This window comes from Buteo buteo, chromosome 5 (assembly GCF_964188355.1).
Source record: "Buteo buteo chromosome 5, bButBut1.hap1.1, whole genome shotgun sequence".
Classification (NCBI taxonomy): Eukaryota; Metazoa; Chordata; class Aves; order Accipitriformes; family Accipitridae; genus Buteo; species Buteo buteo.
Window position 1 is genome coordinate 19,854,625 of NC_134175.1, and position 20,788 is coordinate 19,875,412.

The 20,788-nt window shown below is 42.2% G+C and overlaps 1 protein-coding gene across 3 annotated transcripts in view; it reads right to left on the reverse strand.

The window, feature by feature from the left end:
- TMEFF2 (transmembrane protein with EGF like and two follistatin like domains 2) overlaps positions 1–20,788 on the reverse strand; it is a 206,508-nt gene that overhangs the window by 52,187 nt on the left and 133,533 nt on the right. For all 3 annotated transcript variants that reach the window (XR_012650417.1, XM_075028023.1, XM_075028022.1), the window contains exon 5: positions 2,871–2,967. Coding sequence is in view for 2 of the 3 variants with exons in the window: in XM_075028023.1 (XP_074884124.1) it covers positions 2,871–2,967 (97 nt within the window). In the remaining variant the exon portion in view is untranslated. The remainder of the gene's footprint in view (positions 1–2,870; positions 2,968–20,788) is intronic.

The following is a 20,788-nucleotide window of genomic DNA, read 5'->3' on the forward strand; positions in this document are numbered from 1 at the left end:
TCTGCCTTTTCTTTGTACTTTCCAGAGAGCGTTCACACACATATCTTACCCCTTCAAGTAGTCTTCTATGTGAAAAGCCCTCTATCAGAATCCCAGGAGTCTAGTCATTAACAGATTGGTTTTACGCAAACAAGAAGATTTAAAAATAATGGTGACACAGTACAATAGCACAATTTAGCTGAGTGACAACTGGCAATGAATAACCAAAAAAAAAAAAAAAAAAAAAAAAAGGAAGAGTTAAACCAGAGACAAGGGACTGCAAAATAACAGACTGTGGCAATGCAGAATAATGTTAATTGTCGCTTTAAATCATCAGCAGCCCAACCACATCTGCTATCACACCTGTGCTCTCTTCTCTGATCTACTCTGGCACCCTAGAAATATTAGGCAAACAGCCAGCCCCATATCGCCAGCTCTCTGTGGTCTGGCTCTGCTACCAGCTTGTATCCCTCTTACCTGGAATGGATCAGGCACTGACCCTGCACCCTCAAACTGTTTCTGATAGGGGACACTGCTGGTGCCGGGCTCGTCACACTGTAACAACAGGTCCCGGGGCCACTTGGACCCAGTGACCCCATTTGGATTTTACAAAGCTCATCAGTCAGGTGGGATAGCTAAAGAGCCCTGCTTACATCTGAAATTTGATCCATGTAAAAATAGTGTCCAAATAATAAACTGAAATTTCTTTTCCCACTCAATCTAAGGACATTTTCTGCATGCCAGATCTTGGCAGGGGGAGTGGGACAATATGTCTATCTGGTGCCAAACATGGAAATTCAATTAATGTACATTTAAAAGAGGGATGTAGGTCCCCCACACATAGTCTGCTTTTATTCTAGAAATAAGAATAACAAAGAGCTAAAACCCAGAAGGCTCATTTTTTAGAAAGACGTTTATCCAAGACTAATCAAGGGGCAGGGACAGGAAAACAGGGCTCTGTTACGGCATATGAAGTTGTTTACTTCAAAGCAGACCTTTAACAGGCTTTACATGGTCTTTGTACTTCTGGTTGGAAATCTGCTTTCCTGCCTTTTAACAGTTTGTCTGGTAGCATCTTCCCAGTAAATGCCCTTCCCTGCTTCCCGCCCCGAGAAGTGTCTTCCCCTACAGAAAGACTGTCTGTCAATAAAGATTGAGAACTTCAGCTCCTGCAGTCATTACACTGCTCTGTATAAGCCAAGTTGTTTCAAAGGGGAGGAATTAGATAGTGCAAAAGCTGCAGCGCTAACATAACTGGGGTAGGTTGGATCAGACTATTTTACCAAGCTATTTCTGGAAAAAAATAAACACTGCTACTCGGTGCTTATGATTAATAACGTTATCGTGTAGCTAATTTTATTCCTTGCCCCTCTCTTCTCCTGCCTTCCAATTTGGAAGTGCACTTAATTATGAAAACATGAGCACTAGACTGTGAATTTTGATATATTAATTTTACCATGGTTTTGTTTCTACACTGCACCACCAAAACTCTCAAGGACAACCAGTCAAGGAGACAATGAAAATCCTGACACCTGGAGTAATTTTCTTAAGCAAAGTCAAAATTAAGCAATTTCTTCCACACAAATCTCATTACATTACTGCAAACCTATAACCATGATGCATCTTGCTCCTGTTTTTCAACACCACAATTTCTTCTGATGACTGGAGCCAGAGCAAGGCCTCTGTGGTTTGTTTACTTGGTGTTTTTTAAAGACTAGAAGTGGAGGTTATTAAAAGCCTGGCAAGACAAAATGAAAACAAGCACAAATGGATGACCATGACCATATTCCTAAGCTTCTTCACTGAATAGCAGAAATGTTCATAATTTCATGCCTGACCAACAGTGCACGGATACCTTGCCTGGATGAGGTCAGCTGCCCAACACTGGGCCCAATTGTCATGTTCACCACTCATTCATTCATTCATTGACTCCTCTCTGCTCCGTTCCTACCATCCAAGTTGGAGTTAGGGCAATATTGCTTTATTGACATCTCACTGCCCAGCCTCTGTATCCATCCTTTAGCTACCACCAGCCCACAGTTTCAGAAGCATCATCCAGACAACAGCTCTAACATTTGCATGATTATTTTGTTGTCTCTCTAAATTTGTATTAATTACTTAGATAGAAATACGAGGCTTGGCATTAAGGCAGTGTTAGAAGTACAGCTGTGTGAATAGCGGCTTTTTTGATCTATTGGCCATTCCAAAATCACAAGAAAATGACTAGTTTAAAGTTGGCTTGATAGATGTTTGCATAGCTTCTAGGCAAAATGAAAAAAAAAAAATTCTAAGTAGATATAAGTATTTCCCTTCAGCTTATGTGGTTAAGGTTTAAAATATTAAAAAAACCCTGAATACGTTGGAAACGTCTTTAAAAAAAACCAACCAAAACCAACCCAAACAATTTCCATTGAGAAAATGTCTAAATGTACACTCTAATTATTTCAAACATTTGAGGATTAGGTCTTCAACTCCAGCAACTAGGAAAAAGTGAGACAGATTTCCCAGTGTTTCTAATGCCACACATGAATTAACATGATGATAATACTAATGATACTTTTTAACTGGAAAAGCTTTAGGTCAATTATTTTTCCCAATTCTATTTTTACCAAAGTATAAAGCTGTAAAACCCCAGATGGAATAACATAAGTTATAACAGCAACAAAATGGATAACTGTGTTTCTAGACTTTGTCTAAATTGTACATGTTCCAAAATTATAAACCAGACTGTTTTATACATTTTTTCAGAGTAATAACCACCTCAATCACTGTGTGATGGATCTCTGGGTGCAGAAAATTAAGTATCTAATATTTGTAATGCTTTCTAAACCACAGTACCTTTAAATAATACAACATTCATTAAAATAGAAGAGTAGACCAAATTACTGTACCAAACATCCTCTGCATCTTCGTCACACTCTGCTCCAAACTGGCAAATGTCACAGGTCGATGTCTCTTTTTGATTGGTTTCACCTGAGCCTTCATTGACTGTTTGATGGAAAGCAGAAGAATATACATTAGTTAAGACAGCACTGTAGCAAAGCACTTCTCTCTAGAAAAATCTATTCCTGCATCAGCTTAATGCGCTTCTCACAGAGTCGATGCCTGGCCAACAGATGTTATTTTTGAATGGGGCCAACGCAGAGATTTCCATATTGGTCTGTGATAAATTCCCTGAATTATGGAGTTAAAAGGAAAACTGGAGAAAGACCCTTCCTCTTCCTTTTCCACTTAAACAATGACCCTTTCAAGCTGCAGCCCAGGAAGGTTGTGTCACCACTCAGCCTCACTGCTTTGTTCCCTGGGAAAATAATGGAGGTGTATTGATAGCATCACGCGCTGCCTTGTGTCCTTTACCAGTGAAGGCCTTGAGACGGACCCAAGGGGATGCTTTCCTCAAAAATGTTTTGAAATTACCTGCCGTGTGGTGCAATCTAGGCCATTCCAAAGGCAAACCATTTTTCTCTTCAGAACTACAGCTACGAGCCCCAAGGACTAGTTATCTCTGGCAGGAAAGATTTAGTGCTGTCTAGAGGAGGGGACGATCTCCAGCATAGGTTAAACTTGAAACCCAGGAAACTCAACGCCATTGTCTGCAATTGTGTAAGGTTTGTACCTGGCCCTTAAGTCAAAACCATGAAGGAACTAAGGGGAAAATAAAAATACAGGTGTAAGAGGACTGCAAAAAATATTGATGGCTGAGTACTGAAAGAGAGAAAGAGACCACAAAGGTAGGCACCAAGAAGAGGGTTTGTTAAGATCTAAAAGAAACCTTATCTACATTTAAAGTATATAAGCACCTTTTGATATCTTTTGAAAGATGCTGCTTTCTAGCAAGACACAGTACCTAGCGATATCCTTCTGCCAGTTACAGAATAATTAAACCAATGCAGACTTTAAGTATCAATCAGCTTTGACTGATACTGTTATCTGCATAAACAGCCTCTGCAGTGTCATTCTTTCATTTCTCTCTTTCATTTGAAGTCAGCACTGTGGTGTAGGCTTATTACACATCCAGATCCAACCTACCAAAGCTGGTGGACATGCAGAAGTGTGTCGGTAGCCCCAGTGACATTGATGGGACAAATCACCTGCCCGATGTTGTACATCCACTATGTGAGACCGTTAACCTGGGTGTTACCCGTTAACCGTGTTGTTACTGGAGGCTTTCGCGTTGGAGTGCTCTGACTCTGAAATAGGCTGCTTTTGTTATTTACTCCAGAAAGGACAGAAGTCCCAAGCTTTCACAAAGCTGTTGGAGGAGAAAGGGCTTTTGTCCCTAGAAAAGCAAGTGTGACCCCGATGCCTGTTTTTCAACAAGCTTGTGTTCTTACCCTGGACAAGTTATTTAACCTCTGTCATGTTTCCCACTGTGTAAAACAGGAATAATAGCACTGTCTACCAACAGAGAATATGGAAACAAGTATATTAAAAGATTGTGATATGCTTAGATACTGCAGTGATACAGTCCACAGAAATACCTAAGGTAGATGGTTTGCCTAAGAAGTTTTTTCCTGAGGCTTAATATAGTCAAAGGAAGTGTTGGTATGTTTAAGTATGAGCTGTGCTGCAGCACTTTATTATCAGTCATGCTTGAATTTAGACTATATTAAGTTGAAAAAATTCACCTATGATGAGCATTCTGATTATCCTAAAAGGAAAAAAAGAGGGTTTTGCCCTATTTGTACAAGTTTGCTCACCTTTATATCCATAAAATTCACATACAAAAAACCAAAGGGGAAACCAGGAAACATATGCTGGATTTTTGTTCTACTGCATCGTCAGGCTTTGTAGGGAGGGTCTGAGCTGTGTTTTTTCTGTTTCCTTAAATGACTGAGGAACTCTTTAGGCTCACATTTTATAAAAGCCAATGTACGAGGGTGGACAAGGTGTCCAAGTGCCATGTCCTCACACCATTAGCATCTCCATGTGCTGCCTGTGTGAACCTGACCCAACAGCACTGGAGGCTCACGCTGCTGTACAGCTCCTCCCCACTTCTCTGCAGCAGTACCCAGGCCTCTGTTTTTCACTAAGTTTCATTTACATTTTAAATATAGAAATCTCTTTTACTGAAGAGATAACTTTGACAGCCAATCTTGGCAGGGAATTTCCAGTGGTTAAGATATTAGACAGGACATGTAATGAATGACTACATGCAAAGGACAACGGGACCTATGGGCAGAACTTATGACAGCCGAGCATTCCTCACCTACCAGGAATATGACAATTGCTCCAGTTCAGGAGGGTGAGGATATATTCTTTATGGAAAAGAGCTGTAATTCCTTTATTTTGTTATTCTGCAAATCAATTCCTTTGTATTTCCTTTTAATTAAAAACATACACCCAATTTTTTTTCCTCCCTGGAATGTTTCTATTTATTACTGTCCAGCAGGTGTGGTTTGACCAGGGACTTCACACAGTTCCACATCACACGCTGAGTAAGATAGCTACTTAAGTCATTAAAGGCAGGCATTTGAAAGACTGAGCATGTTGAAGAGAAGTAACTGATTCAGAGAACATCCACAGTAAGGCACAACACAGTTCTTAATTTCTACTAGAAAATAATAGGTCACTACTTCAGCTTTTTCTGAAGAAGCTCTGCATCCAGTGTTCCATAGTCAACATGCACTTTGTCATTAAGTGTGCAAGCATGCAGCAGTCTTGATTAAAAAAGACAGTTGTTTATCTGTCTCTCTTTTTTCTCCCTGTTTTCAGTAACCGCAGATAATATTATTCTTAACATTTCCCTAAGGTGTGTTTTCTCTCCCTACACAGCTATACACACTGGCATATGCACCAACACCCAGGACGGATACACACAGGGGCTTGTTTTCTCTGTGCTGTGCAGATAAGTGCTTTGATAAATCTGGACATCTTAGAAAGAGTTATTTTCCCAACATTTCCTGCTGCTTTTTAGCTTGAGGACTAGTGGATGCTCATTTTCTAAGGTGACTCTTTTTCATTTTTTTTCCCCGCTGCACTTGCTGATTTGCACTTGCTTTCATATCCCAACTAAAAAAAAATTGTTAGCAAAAATAATCCAGTTTCTGGGTTCCTCTTCTAAAAATAAAAGGCATACGATTCTCTTTTTCTCATGCATATTACGTAGTTCTCATATTAGCAACTGTTGAGGTTTAATGCCAAGACCCGGTAGCAACATAGCAGGGCTCCAGGGAGGCTAATCGCTGAAGCCCACCACTTATTACTCACACAACTGAGAAATGTTAAGCTGCAAGTTCCTATTTGTATTACCAAGATTAGCAACTTCCAGAGTTCAAGGAAACGTGCTAACATGGGTTAGAAGGTCACTAACATTTTCTGAAAGTCACTTCAGAGACTACCTCAATCTCCTAAGCAATATAAATTCTTTAGCTGGGAAGGCACTACACACAATTTAGAGTCAATGGACTGTGGTAACCACAACAGCTCCTGTTTTAATCATTCGGTCCTTTGCTGGTGTTCTCACTGCACTCAGATCAGATAGTTGTGATTTCAAGAATATCCATATTGCTTGCAAGTCCCACAAGAAAGAGACCATTTTTGAGACATTTTACTTTGTTTCCATAGCTGAAAAAACAGACTGAAAGTTTCATCAGTAGATTGGTCTGACTCTGTGCTTATCTCTTGCAATATCAGGAGAAAACAAAAAGCCCCAAACTGTCCCCCCACCATAGACACCTCTACTTTCTCTTTACACTTCAATCTCTTTGAGTCAAGAATCTTCTGTAGGTGCTACAACCTCAACAAATCATGCTATGACTTTATCCACATAGCTTCCCGGACTCATGCTCTACTAGGAGTTGATGACTGGTGGTTTAGTTGTTTTAACAATTAGGCATCATAATCTCTGTGCTCGAGCTTCTTCCCAAGATGCTCAGCAAAAGTCAAAGGCAGGATGGAAGTAGCTCTTTGCAATTTCCAGAAAAGCAGCTCCAATGGGATGGTTAGGAATATGCTCAGCAGCTCATAGACTTGATCTGATATACAAAGTGTCCCCTATTTCCTAAGTGACACAAGGGACATGCATGTAACTTGCCTGACGGACCATACTGTGAGGAGTAAATGGAAGTGGAAAGAGTAGCTGGTGAGCCACGAGGGTGAGAGACAATTAGGTGGCAACACCAGCTAACCACAAATATCTCAGTCTCTCTTTGCTAACATGCCTCTGAATGCAACAGGGTAAACTCAAGAGAGCCTCAGTTCAGTTTTCATGTGGCTTTGTAGGACTGCTAACACTATTATAATAATCCTTATTCAATATATTTTAACTATACTGGAGAACACAACAAAGAAACAGCATAAAACATCATCAGCACACACTTCAAAATACAGAAATATGACCATAATGAATTGTTATGATTGTTTTTTATATTATGTAGTCTCCCTTTGATTGATGTGATCAGATGCATGCTCATCACAGTCCCTGATTCTGACTTGACTCCTCACAGTGGGCTATTGTTGAAAGAAGAACTTCAAACAAAGCTTGCTCTAGCTCATCCTAACAGGATATCCACTTGTTTTTAGCTATAAAATCTAGGTAATAACAAAAATCATGTGGAGATGAGGGTTGATAGCCATTTCTGTATTTTGGAATGAAAGACAAAGTGTAAATTAAAAAGTGGAGGAGGAGGAGGAGGAGGAGAAGAATGCCCTTCAGAGCAGCTGAGGAGATCTCGCCGCATGCTTCAGTCCTAACAGGAGTGCTCTGGGCAGGTGACAAGGCGAGTGGATGAAGTGAGAAAAAGAAACCAGGGCAGAGAAGCCAGTAGAATTTACTAAATGTGTTAGAACAAACACTACCTGCACCTCTACCAAATGGCTAAAAACACCTCACAAACTCGACCAATAAAAGCCCAGATGCTGCAAGCGACTTCACTCTAATCAATAAGTCTTTTTTCCTGAAAGCATTAGCTCAGTCAAACCTGCAAAGTGAGAAAAATGAAGGGTGCGAAGCAGGGGGTCGACTCACGAATGACTCTGCTCTCACAGTCTGGCAGAGGCTCAGAATGGCATTACAGTCAAAATGAAAAGAAAATGGCCTACTGTATCGGTAATAAATCCAAACTCTGACATGCCTTGTTCTGCTTTACTCCTGCCGTCTGGCTCCATCTCAATAAATACAAATTTGCTCTCTCTCACACCCACAAACATGCTGGGGAAATTATTTATCACACGAGAAAACAGTGTCTCTACCTAGCTCAGGACCCGACTCAGAACTTCTTAAGGAGACCAGAAATATTCTCCTTCATGCCAACGGGCCTTTGATCGGTTTCTCCATACCACCAAGGGCCAGTCCTTGAGACCACCTCTCCGCTATCGATGGGCAGGTTATTTAAACAGCACCAGGGTTGTGCCATACCTGAGCTAGCTGCCCAGGAAACCAGACCACCTTTGCCAGCGTTTATATTGCTTCAGGTCCCACCTTGGGTACTTCCATGTTGCGATTCTCAGCCAAGTGCTGGAAAAGGTTAATGGGATGGCTTCAGTGTGATGCAAATACCTAACAGGGTTTTCGGGAGGAACTAGATGTATCCAGCCAGCTCAGATTGCTGATAAAATGTGCTCTTATCTTCTCGCTAAAGACCATGTAGATACAGCATGGCACTGCTTTGATGCCACCCAGATTAAATTTTCAGTGTTTTCCAGCTCTCATATTTCTACTGTGACTCTCAGGTTATATTTTTTTCTTAAAATCACAGCCAGTAGATTATCTCAATGTATAAGGATCTCAGTTTCTCTGCCTATTTGCTTTGAAAGGTATGGTTAAGCTTTAGAGCTGTGGAGAAAAAGCTTGTGAGTTTAATAAATACCAGAAACTACCAAGTTTATAATTTTTAAAAATGAATTATTCTTGTAGGGCTGATTCATGATTTTTCAGTCCTGTGCAATGCTGAGTTTATGTTGGACAGGAAAGAAACACTTCTGAAACAGCTCACTCTTGTGCAAGGCCCTGTGCTGAGCTCACCTGCACCTTGTGTTGAAGGCCCTGATTCCGCCCTGGATAGTCTAATTAGTGCATGAAAACAGTGTCTGGGAAGTGCCCTAAGTTCCATAAATAACTAGTATAAAACCAGTTTCACATTATTACTAAGTGCTACTGCTCTCTCTAGTCCCGTCTTTAGTTTTTACCTCCTGTCTTGCTTCCTGTCGTGCCTTCCTTCTCATTCTCTTCTGGCTTCTTTCCTTTCCCCACTGCCCCCAATTTTGCAGTTGCAGTTACCCTAACACAGGGCCCAACACAGAGCAGCTCTGGCAGACGAGGTGATACTGCTGGGAGGAGAGGCATGGGCCCATGCAAAGCCACACGCTTCTCACTTTGCACAGCTCAATGTCTTAGAAACCTTAGAAGCCTTCTCCAGCTGTCAGCCAGTCTGGGGGCTTGGAGGCCTCCCCTAGCAAGATGGGTAGCCTTCACACCCTCTGAACCTCATTTATCGTGGCTAAAAGTGAATGGGACAGGAATGGTTTCACAGGAACAGCATTGCTCCCCTACCTCTATCTGACTGCTGTTCTCTCCTTTCAGCAGGCGCAGCTGGAGGTCTCCAAGAGCATCCGGCTCTGAAGTCAGGACATGACCCCCTACAGACCTCTGTAGGGACCTGCCTGTATTTGTACAACTGTGGCCAGGAGGGGATGGATTCAATTCTTACTCAAAGTTTATTTATTCTAAATAAACACCATTTGCTTGTTTCTGCCTCATGTATATCCCTGCTGCTCCCACAGTGCATTTGATAAAAAATTAAATACGATTAGTTGAGGCCAGTTTCTCCTAGCAAATATCTCTAATGGCATTTCAAAAGGAATGGCTCATTGAATAAAACCCTATTGTAAGCTTTCTGAATGCTGACATGAAACAGCTGTGATTATTGCACTCTTGTGTGGTCCCCCTACAAAATTTGATGTTTGCCTGGTGTGTGTGGGATGCCAACATCGCAGATTTATGAAGGTGTATGATGACCAGCATTGACAGTATTTGCCAGCTTGAGGAAGAGGAGGCTCATTTAATTTTGCCAAAAGCTTCCCCTCATAAACAGCTTTGAGTAAAAAGCCAAATAGCACGTGGGGACTATTCATCTCTGCCTTGCATTAATTTAATTTTAAGGAGAAATCACTTCCTTGCAGGAGAATTTTCAAGGAATAGATACAGCTTGTTGTAAAAACATGCCTGCGATGCTGCCAAAGCTTTTGTGGCATCAGTCCATGCTCTCATGTATTTCAATATGCCCAACAGTGCAAACAAAACAACCAAGTGGACATGCCCACAGCTGGATGGATGCAATGCGATGGGTCACCAACCAAGACCGTTACTAAAGGGCCTGGAAGGAGGTTGCTGTAGTCCTAATTGCAAGGACCAGAAGATTTTTCAGGATCAAGGAGAAATAGAAAAAGATGATGTCTGATTCCTCCTTCAGGTTGGCTTGCCAGGCCACACGGATCATTAAACCCCAGTGCTGCGTCAAGGGAGATGGGAAGCTGCAGTCCAGGAAAATACCCAATATCATAATGCTTTTCTTATTGTCAGAAAAATGGCCATCAAAGGTTACTCAGGAGAAGAGTCAAGTGTGAGCTGCTTGTGGCCTGCTGGCCCTATGTACCAGAAGGGAGGGGAGCAGGCCAGGCTCGAAACCCTCATCATCCCTTCTGTGGACTGCCAAACAGCCTCTCCCTGCGGACCTGCAATGAGGCATGGCATCTCTGGGCTCTGCTGAAAAGCAGGGACTGGTTCTGGCCCCTCCTCTTCCTCTTGTACGTCTGGGCTGAAGCTGCATCCCATACTGCCTGAAACAGGAGCTTGCTGCCAGATACCTTATGCTTGATGCACTAAGCACATGATGCAAAGATAATCTGACGGATGGAACATATGGACTATATACATGCTATAACATTGCACTTACAGCAAATTCTATCAAGCAAATACTGCATTAGATACAGGTTCTGTTGGAGGACTATGAATCAGCAGTGCCTTCCTGCAGAGGAAGATGCTACAGTTGGACGTAAACCACAGAAATTACCTGTCTGTGCTTTCCCTGACCTCTGTCAAGAATTAACATCCCACCTGAGGTCCTAAGCACTTTTATTCATTCTACGCAGAGAGGAACCTAGATCACTGAATTCAGAGAAATTCAATGAAAAAAATAAGGAAGGATCCAACCCATGGTTTCACAAAGCCTACAATAAGGAAGTCCCAAATGGGTGATTTGACTTTCCAGGGCTTTCTGCACTGAAAGGGTGCTTTTGCCAGCTTCCTACCTGGTGGAAAGATTAACAGAAGACTTGAATGTGAACCCTTACAGCTACTCATCTTTCAAGAAACAGAATGAAAGGAACAAAGATAAAACCTAAAAGAGCTGTCTAGCATCCACTTGGTGACCACTTCAGTTTTAAGGTCTTTGTCACTTTGCTATTGATTTAAGTCTGTGTATCCTTTTGAATATTAGTATGGCTAGCAAGATAGCAACATCATACATAAAAATGTTCTTTATTCCAGAACAGATGAAACTCCCAGTGGTAAAAGAAGATTTAGGTATCTCTGAAGATTTCTTATCGCTGTGCAACATAACTCTCTAATGGTTCAGTGCCTTGGAGGGTCATCTGAGATCACTTATCACATAAATCAAATAGGTGGCAGGCTATAAGAGTGGAAGCCTATAGCAATTTCATGTCTTTGCTTGCAGACATCAAATTTATCTTTTAGGCAGACTATAGAGGAGATAATATGCCACTCCATTTAAGCCACTGAAGAAGCCCAAATCTGGGTATTAACCAATTTTAGGAAGCTGCTCTTAGTCTTGACTGCACCACAATTATCTTGGGAAATGACTGGTTTTAAATCCTAAAATGTGGACTGCAGACACCGGTCCTGGTTCTAATTTACACTAAGGCTTCTGTAAATCACTCTGGCAATGGAACGGAGTGTCAGAGCGAGTGAAAGTCCAATTTACTTTATGTCCCATTTACATAATCAGGGTGGTGTAAAGTGGCTCTACTATAAAAATGACTTGGGTCTACCTTTCACTGAATTCAACACGAGGAGCACAGTTTGCTTCTCCCACTCTGCTTTTCTTCCATGTCATGCTCCTTTCTGTTTATTTCTGTGATGCTAACGCATGTTACACACATGTAACTGAGAGCTGGAGCTGCCCTGGAGCTCAGAAGTTGAGAAGAAGACTTGTGTCAAGCTCGTGCTCTGTAACAGAGTCTCAGAAGGAGGCAGCTCAGGTGCGAAAAGTGGCAGTCAAAACCCACGTTCAGCCAGGCTGTACCCTTGTCCCTAGTTGGGAGCCACGATAGACGGCTCCTTATCTGCCTCTTCCTCCATCAGCTCAGCGGTCAGCCTGTATGCAAAGGGCGATCCCCAATCCCCCTTCACAGCTCCTGCCCCAGAAGAATTTTGTATTTCCACAGTAGCACTCCCTGATCTGCAATTGCCACCACTAAGCTGATCCTCTAAACTTGTACAACCAGGGCTCATCCCTGTGTTTGCTCCTTTCTCTAGAAGTGAGAATTTCCATTTAAAAAAAAGAAAATCCGGCTCAGAGCTAGTTGTAAAAATAACCCTCCTGACATGTGTAAAGGTATTTCTGCCTTCCCAAGCCTGTAGCTAGGCAGTCCTTGGGCCTCTGCTGTAGCTCAGGGTGCACAGGAGTGCAGGCACCTAAGAAACTTGCTAGAAACCAAGATGAGGGCAACTGCAAAGTTTCTAAGTCCTGCAGGAGGAGATACAATATTTATGCAGCATAGGTCCTATCTTTTATATAATCCTGTTCTTCAGCAAACACGAAAACATACTGCATCGGTTAATTGCATGAAAATGTTCAGCAGTAAGATGACCTTTCAGGACAAATGGGAAAAAAAAATCAGTCGAACCGTGTTTTTCCTTTTTATTTCCATTATTAGTGGGCAGGTTGAGGCATTGCATGAGTAGCACCATTACTGGCTTATTGTACTCATTGGTTTATGTGGTGGAATAGTCATGTCCACAGCACAAAACCTATGACAAATACTGGCAGCACTGCTGACAGCCTAAGCAGAAAGGCAAGGGAGTTCACGAGTAGCACAGCCACTCCTGGAAGAGTAGCAAAGATTTAGGAGCAGAAGCCTCCATGGGCCAGGTCTGTGGATAAACTGTGGATCTATTTTTGTGCTGTCACCCAGAATTTATGTGACTGTGTAGGGAAAATGTCCCAGACCTCCACTAACAGGACAAACAGGTTTAGTGTGACATGTCAAACTCAGCCTTGATACGAGCAGTAGAGAAGCGTGGATTTGAATCTATTTACACCAGAATGATGTTGCCCTTCTGAGTATAATTTTACAGATGTGTTTATGATATAGGGGGAGCCATATGGCATGAAAGGTTTAAACATTTAATCTCACTTAGCTTCAATACACTGCATATACAGAAAATTGGAAGCCCAGCAGGAAAATGCCAGATTTCATTCTCACTTAGTCGTGATTAACCTTTATGAGCTTGCTCAGAGTTTTGTCACCTGCGAAGTCATTCAGGGCAGGCAGGCTGAGAAAGCCCTGACTTTCTGCTTTGGGCAAGGTGCCGCAGCTGCTGAGCTCAGAGCTTGAGCTCTCCGAGGGCTGCGCTGCCCGAAATGCAGGCCTCTCCTGCCCAAATGGCAGTGCACCCTGCTCCATACCTTTCCCCGAGCATGGAAAGCGTAGAAGGGACTCTCGCCCTTCTCTTCCTGCAGCTGTGCTTCCTTGCATCGCTCAGGTGGGTCCAGTTTAGAGCAGTCTTACACCAGCAGACGGACGCAAAGCAAATAGCTGATATGTATCACACTTTGCAAATATACTCTTTCTCATTAATATTGATTCCCACACACAAACACTTTAGCTATATTCACTGATTGCATTACCATTGCAGAAGTGTAATTAACAAATTAAAAGGGAGGACTGTGATTCCGTTTAATTTGGGGAAAATCTTTAAATAAAAAAAAAGAGCCTGATGCTTGAGGATCATTCCCCTCTGCTATTTGTTGTAATGCCATGGACATGCTCTAAGAGAAATGCTTTCATCAAAATAAATACGTCCTGAGTATGCTGCAGTACTGGCATACATGGGTACTTAAAGAAGCATCAATGAGACAAAAACCAAACAAATGAAAGAAATCCTGAGAGGTGCTAAACCAGATACTAGACTGCAAATGAAGGTGTATCATCATGGGGAGAGGAAGGGGGAAAATGCCAGTTGGAAGCTGCTCAGACTGATCTGAGACTGCCAGCTTATTCACAGAAACTTACGAAAAGCAACACAGAACACGCATGCCATCAGCCCAGGTGAAAACCAATGCGTCAAATATTTGTGGAAGGAGGGAAGGTAGAAAATCTCCCACACTTGCTGCTCTTCCAGATGCTTTTATGACAAAATAAACTAGCTCCACTAAGTAAATCAACGTTTGCAAAAGCAGTCAAAACTGCCGAGCCAAACTTTGGCTGCTTTCTCTCCAAAAACCAGCTGAGCACACCTGGAAGAATGGCTGCAAAATGATATCTACTTCCCCTCCCATCTACAAAAAACACCTTTCAGGTGATCTAATATTATGAGAAACCATAATCATTAAGGATTGATCATGCTAATATAATTTTCTGGATGGCTTATTAACCTACTAAGACATGTTTTTCTCTACTTCCCTTCATTAGTGACAGCAATAATTAGGTAAGGACAGAGTAGCAAAATTGATCATGTGCTACTGCCGAAGGGGACAGAGAATGTATCATGGACATTTAGCATAATGTTCTCCAAATTCGAGATGCATTAATTATATTTAGTAACACAGCTTTCTTCTGCCTTTGATAGAAGGAATCCATTAATGTAGCTATTGTATAACAGAAGCTTATTTTTCTCCTATTCCAAACAGGAATTTTCTTTTTTTCTTTAAGGTTCATAATACAAAATGAGATAAGACAAGAAAACATCACTGTCTCAAGTATCTACCGATACCACATCCTTTCCCTATTTCAGTCTTGACTACCAGTCTCCTCATGAAAGCAGTGCTTTAAACGCAGAATGGCTGCAGAGCTCTGGCCAGGAAGCAAAGAAGTGAGTTATACTGTCACCTCCTGGACAATAATCCCCAGAGACACTTTCCTCATTTCTGGGGGTCAGCTTCAGACAGTCTTCCTGCTGCCTGTCACCCCTGGTCACCAGAACAAAGCATCCGTAGCTTACACTTAGGCAGCACTACTCAGAATACGCATGTATTTGCACATACAAATTTTATAAATTTACAGAGGTGATTGAATAGCGGCTGCGCTCTGAGCCCACGCTAAGGTCCCGCTTCCCTGTCTGTAACATCAACCGCAGAAGCGCCGCCAATGCGCGCGCTGGGGGATGAAGGAGCAGCCGTACGAAGCATCAGTGCCGGCGTGCTGCCTCTCTCCTTCCCGACCTGTGACCCCGGTGCCGTGGCCCCAAAGCCCGGAGCAGCCGCCCCGACCCTTGAAAGAGAAACTGCCAGTTAAGCGATCACCCTGGTCACAGCTGTGGCGCGTCGAGATAGGGGCCGGTGTCAACCCAGGATGGGGGCTGCCGGCTCGACCTCGCAGCTCCATGAGACCTGCAGCATTAAGTTGCCCGCACCGCCCTGCTGGCGCGGGAAGCATGTGTAAGCACGAGAGCGACAAAGGGATCGCAGCGATGATGAATTTTTACATATTTTTTAAAATGCCAGCGAATGGCTCTCCCTGAGCTCTCCCCCCATGTGAGCAGTAGGCAGCTTTCTGTAGATAAAAGCATTACAGGGAGCTGAAGAGAGTTGACATTACAAACTTGGCACTCCGATGGCATGCTGCACAAACAGGGAAAGGGAGGATCTGCCAAAGCGAGAGCCAGAGATAATATGAAAAGCATAAACCCAACATATTGACCTTATTTAAGTCCAAACAGCATAACACTAGGATACTTAACGCAAAAATGTCGAAAACATTCTTTATTCCACACACACATGAATGTTTTCTTTAAATATGCAATTCACTTGATATCTGCAATCCCCCTTTTCAGATGCAAAATCCAAAATAATGATTATATCAGTCATTGCTTAATACATTCAACTGTGGCCCTGATTTTCATGCATGAATGGTCATTTACATATCATTACCCATCATGCCATCCACTCAGATTTTTCTTTCTAAATAGAGTAATACATTTAAAGTTGTCATTTTAAAACAAAAATGCTTAAAAAGGGGACTTTCATTTCTCGTTATCTTATCTATGCTCTTAGCAGCTTACAGACCAGAATATTAAAATGGAAAATTCTCAGTGTGTGTGACAACTGCCACAGTGAGAAGATCTTAGAGAAGAGGCAATTATCAAGGGATTTTTCTCCAACTTTGGAAACACAGATAAATATGAACAGAAAAGCCGAAGCAAACCAACCAGAAGCAAAACAGTAATTATAGTATGTTCTTCTATTTTCCTAACACAAGTCCTTGTTGGGGGCAAAGCTAGTTCCACATATGGGAAATCACTGAGGATATGAGGTGTAGTTAGAAGCTTTGCATGAATAAATTACAATTTTTCAATTAATATTGCCCATGCCCACAATAGGGGAAGGATTTTTTTTGTCTCCTCTTGCTACTTTTAAAGTAATTTTCTGCTATGTGTAATTAGGAAATTTCTCTACAGAAGGGAATGTGATAGAAGATTAATTCTCTATTTCCTCACCCACTGTGTCAGTAGACTCAAGTGGACACTATAAACCCCAGTTAAATACGACGAGGATGATCAAGCACGGAGCTCCTTTCAAGAGGTCGTGTCCGCAGACTGTAGATCTCATTTCAAAACAATAGAAATGAGTTAGGAAATGGTATCTCTCCAAGGCGCAGCGCCACAGAGGAACGATTACAAGTGCTTCATGGTGTGAGGGTTCACCATGCTGGCTGAGATGGTTTGCTATCATGGCTAATGATACCGAACGCTGCCGAGTGAGAAATAGCATTTCCACAACCACTGATGTTTTGGGTCTTTTTCTCTTGTTCACCACTAGTAATTATTCCTCTAGTAGTCACATCCTATTTTACATCTTTTATGCCAAGTATGAAACAGCAATTAAACAATAAATAATGAAATGTTCGCTGGTGAGCAATATAGTAAAGTTTGGTTTTTTTTTTAAGGGAACAGACAAAGGGCGCAAACTGTATTTGTTTTAATGAACAACGAAGGGAACGAGCTATTTACCCTCAGAACATAAAATCCTATGAATGGTCTGCTGCTGTCAATGATGAGTAAATATCGGGTTAATGCTTTTTTAAATTGAAAACCAAGCCAGAGTAAGAACAATTATTTAGGCGAAACTCAGACCTACAAGATACTGGAACATGCAAGATGCTATCCTTTGACAGAGAGGGTAAGCAATTTTCTCAGAAGTTTTATTAATGGAGTGGCTGAACATCAAAACAGAAAAAGCATGAACGATTCGGAGGAGGAAATCCAGACACGTAGCCTAGTAGAGACCGAGAGCCTTGCTCATTGATTAACTAGGACCAGATTGTTTTAATACAATAGAAGTTGTCAGTACATACCTCCTGGCGACAGGAAAGGTCAAAACAGTACAACTGGCAGAAAAAACATGTAACGCAGAAGAAACTTCACTCCCAATTTTATTCTGGTCTTAAAAAAAATAAATCAACAAATCAACATTTTCGCTAGTCTGATACCTATTTATTCCCTGCCCCTCTCTGTTTTGACATATTTATATGACATTCTTATCCCACTCTGCTTGATGCTGTTTTATGTAGAGAAATGCTCCAGCAGAGCATTTAAGAAGGAGCAACCACCTTTGTAGAGTCCAAGGGAGAGCTGCAAGGATGACATGATTCAGAAAACACGACTTCCACACTGAGCTGAGAGGAATGGAAATTTTTTACTTTGGAAAAGAGAAGACTGAAAAGAGACTAGTCGTCTGATAAAAAAGGAATGTTAAAAAGGCTGCTATAAAAAGAAGGATAATCAATTGTTCTCCACATCCACTATTTCTGAGACAAGAAATAATTGATATAATTTACAGCAAAGGAGATTTAGGTTAGATATTAGGAATTTTTTTTTTCCAACTTCTAAGAATTACCATGTGCTGGAACAGGCTGCACTGGAATGAAGCTGGTGTGCTCATAACTGGCTTCTGAGATCAGTCCATGCAAATCTCTGCAAGGGACGGTCTAACTATAGTTGTTTCCATCAGACTTGAGGAGGACGGATGAGATGATCAGTTGAAGCTACTTCCAGAACTATATGCCTACGACCATATAATCTATTTTCTGCAGGTTAGGCAATGGCTGGGCTCCATAATATGCATGACTCACTCTTTACTTGTACAAATTTCCATTTAAATCATGGGGCATTTCTTGGTACTGTAATTAAAACGTCTTCAAGTCAGCTGGTTGTGTGATGTCTGCCCACATATGGGGCCAGTATATATTTTTGCATAATTTCCAAAAGTTCCCAACACCTGCAAATTCAGAGGATTTGGTTACACCTCGGACCTTGTGGACAAGACTTCAGCTCTTCTTCTGATCCTGAAGAGATAGGGGAGCCAACTGCATCTTATTCCTCCCTCAGGAGAGAAGTTTCTTTTTTTAGACACGGTGGTTTGAAAATATCTGTTCCAGTTGACCAAGTTTTTGTTCCATTACAATAAAACACCTTTTAGAGAAAAGGCACAGATCTCTTTAAAGGGAAAACATTTAAAAAAAATTTCTTAAATGGGTTGCAAACTCTATGTTAATAGAGAAACACAGATAATGCACTGCATTTCCCAGACCAGCTGGCAATGAGTTTCCAGTGTTGCTACTCAGCTCGTCACCAGGTAGGTAAAACCTGGGGGCCCACTCCTGCTCGGGGTAGGGGTCCTGCCCAGCAGCCTGCCACCTTCATGCCAAAGCGATGCTACCCATCGCGGACCCTGTAGCGGCTGTGGCCCTGATGCAAAGGGCAGAAGGTGGCAGAGGGAATGAAGCTGCTCATGCCAGCTCCAAATCTGTGGACGGCAAAGCTGGGTGTCTCAGGGAGCCCTACTTTCAACCAGAGCAGACTGCGACTGCCCGAATGTGTGTCAGGAGCCTCCGTGGCCCGTGCAACAGCCGAGAGTCACGCGGCACAGAGGGCTTGCAGCCACCTTTGTTCTGCGTCCCCTGGAGCTGCGCTTTCTGTGCTGCATCTGCCGGAGGCACAGCTCAAAATCTGTCCCCTCCGTTCCCGTTTCCAAGGAGTGAGCAGCCCTTTTACAGCAAAGCCAGTCTTCAAAGGTTCCTCAGCCGCCAGTGTCTGCAGCTAGCACCCACACTACGTAGCTGCCTAGGTGCCCATGGGGTGCGCTTTTTTCCCCTCCTTTTTCCTTTGTGAGCAGTCAGGCCCGGCGCAGAATTACAGTTTATTTGCACAGTGATAACATAGCCTTTCAGAAAGGAAATATAAAATGATGAATCGGAGGTCCGGACATATCCATCTGTCATATCCAATAAGCATGCATGTGCCATGTGAATGCCTGGTCACTCTTGTAATTAGCTGTTAAAGCTGAATGGGCTATTTTCAGCCAGAAGTGCATGAAATGCATGAACATTTTAATGATGCACAGAACAATTAAGAATATTAGATGCACAGGTCCTGATCACCTTGAGATTTTCTCTCTACTTAGCATTGGGGGAACTCAACCTCTTTAACCCTATTAGAGCAAGAGGGCACAGCTGGAGTCAGGAAATGGTGAGCTGAATAAATTGAAGCAAGGCAGGCTCTTTTTAAAATGCAACTTTTCCTTCCAAAAACTCTTAGATAACGATGGAAAAAATGTCTGCAGTGAATTCTGATGAAAAAAAGAAAGAAAGGCCAGAATAATAAATGTGTCCCATGTGACAGCTGGGGAAAATGAAGGGTCTGATTCAGGTCCTGTTCTAATCAACGGGACTCTCTCCATTACCTCTGCTAACAATCACATTAAACCCTTTACGTTTGGTTGAGTAGATACAGCACAGAGGTAAGAAGCAAGAAAGCCTAGTCCCTGAAATGGCAGCTAAGCATCAGGTAAGCTACCTGAACTCACCCTGATGCGATAAATCTGTATGTATGAATACGTATAGAATGCATACAGGTGGTACGGATGCTATTTCAGCAGAGAGCAAACCCCTTGTGTCTTCCCCCTCAAACATAGGAAGAGGGGATCTGGACCAAAAAAAAATCACACAGAAGGCGGCCAGACCCTATAAGTGTAACCAAGCAATGTAAACATAGCTAAGCAGTGCAACCCCATGTCTACATACGCAGAGACAGAAAAAAAGGACGTGGCCCAGTGTGGTGGTGAAAAGTCTTAACATTATCACGTATTAAGTATTTTCCATAGAAGACGCAACGTTGTTCTTGCTCAAAACACTGTGTAAATTTGGCTTCAGGAAAACCCCAGGGATAAATTCCATCTGGCATATGCCAGTCTAAAATGCAAGATATGCTGTGGCTTCAGACATACAGTATGGTGAGGGAGGAGGAAATGCCTCCTAGCTTACGGAGGGGAGGTCAGCTTTCAGCTCCTCTCAGGTGGGTGCCCACTTGACGTCAGTGGAGTAGAGCTGCCTCCTAACAGGTTAGGACCAAGCCCTGAGTGTTCACCATGAAAATTTCTTAGGAAAAGTTAATTAGCATGTGGTAGATGTGGGTAAGTTTCTTTGCAAAAGCCTGTTCAGAGTGAAAGAAGTGTAAACATCACCTAACCTAACCACTGCTTTCATGTACAATTTTTTTACACTGACTTGCTATAAACTATCCCCGTAGTATTTTGTTGTAATTACATGCAGTAAAAGGAACAATCAGGTA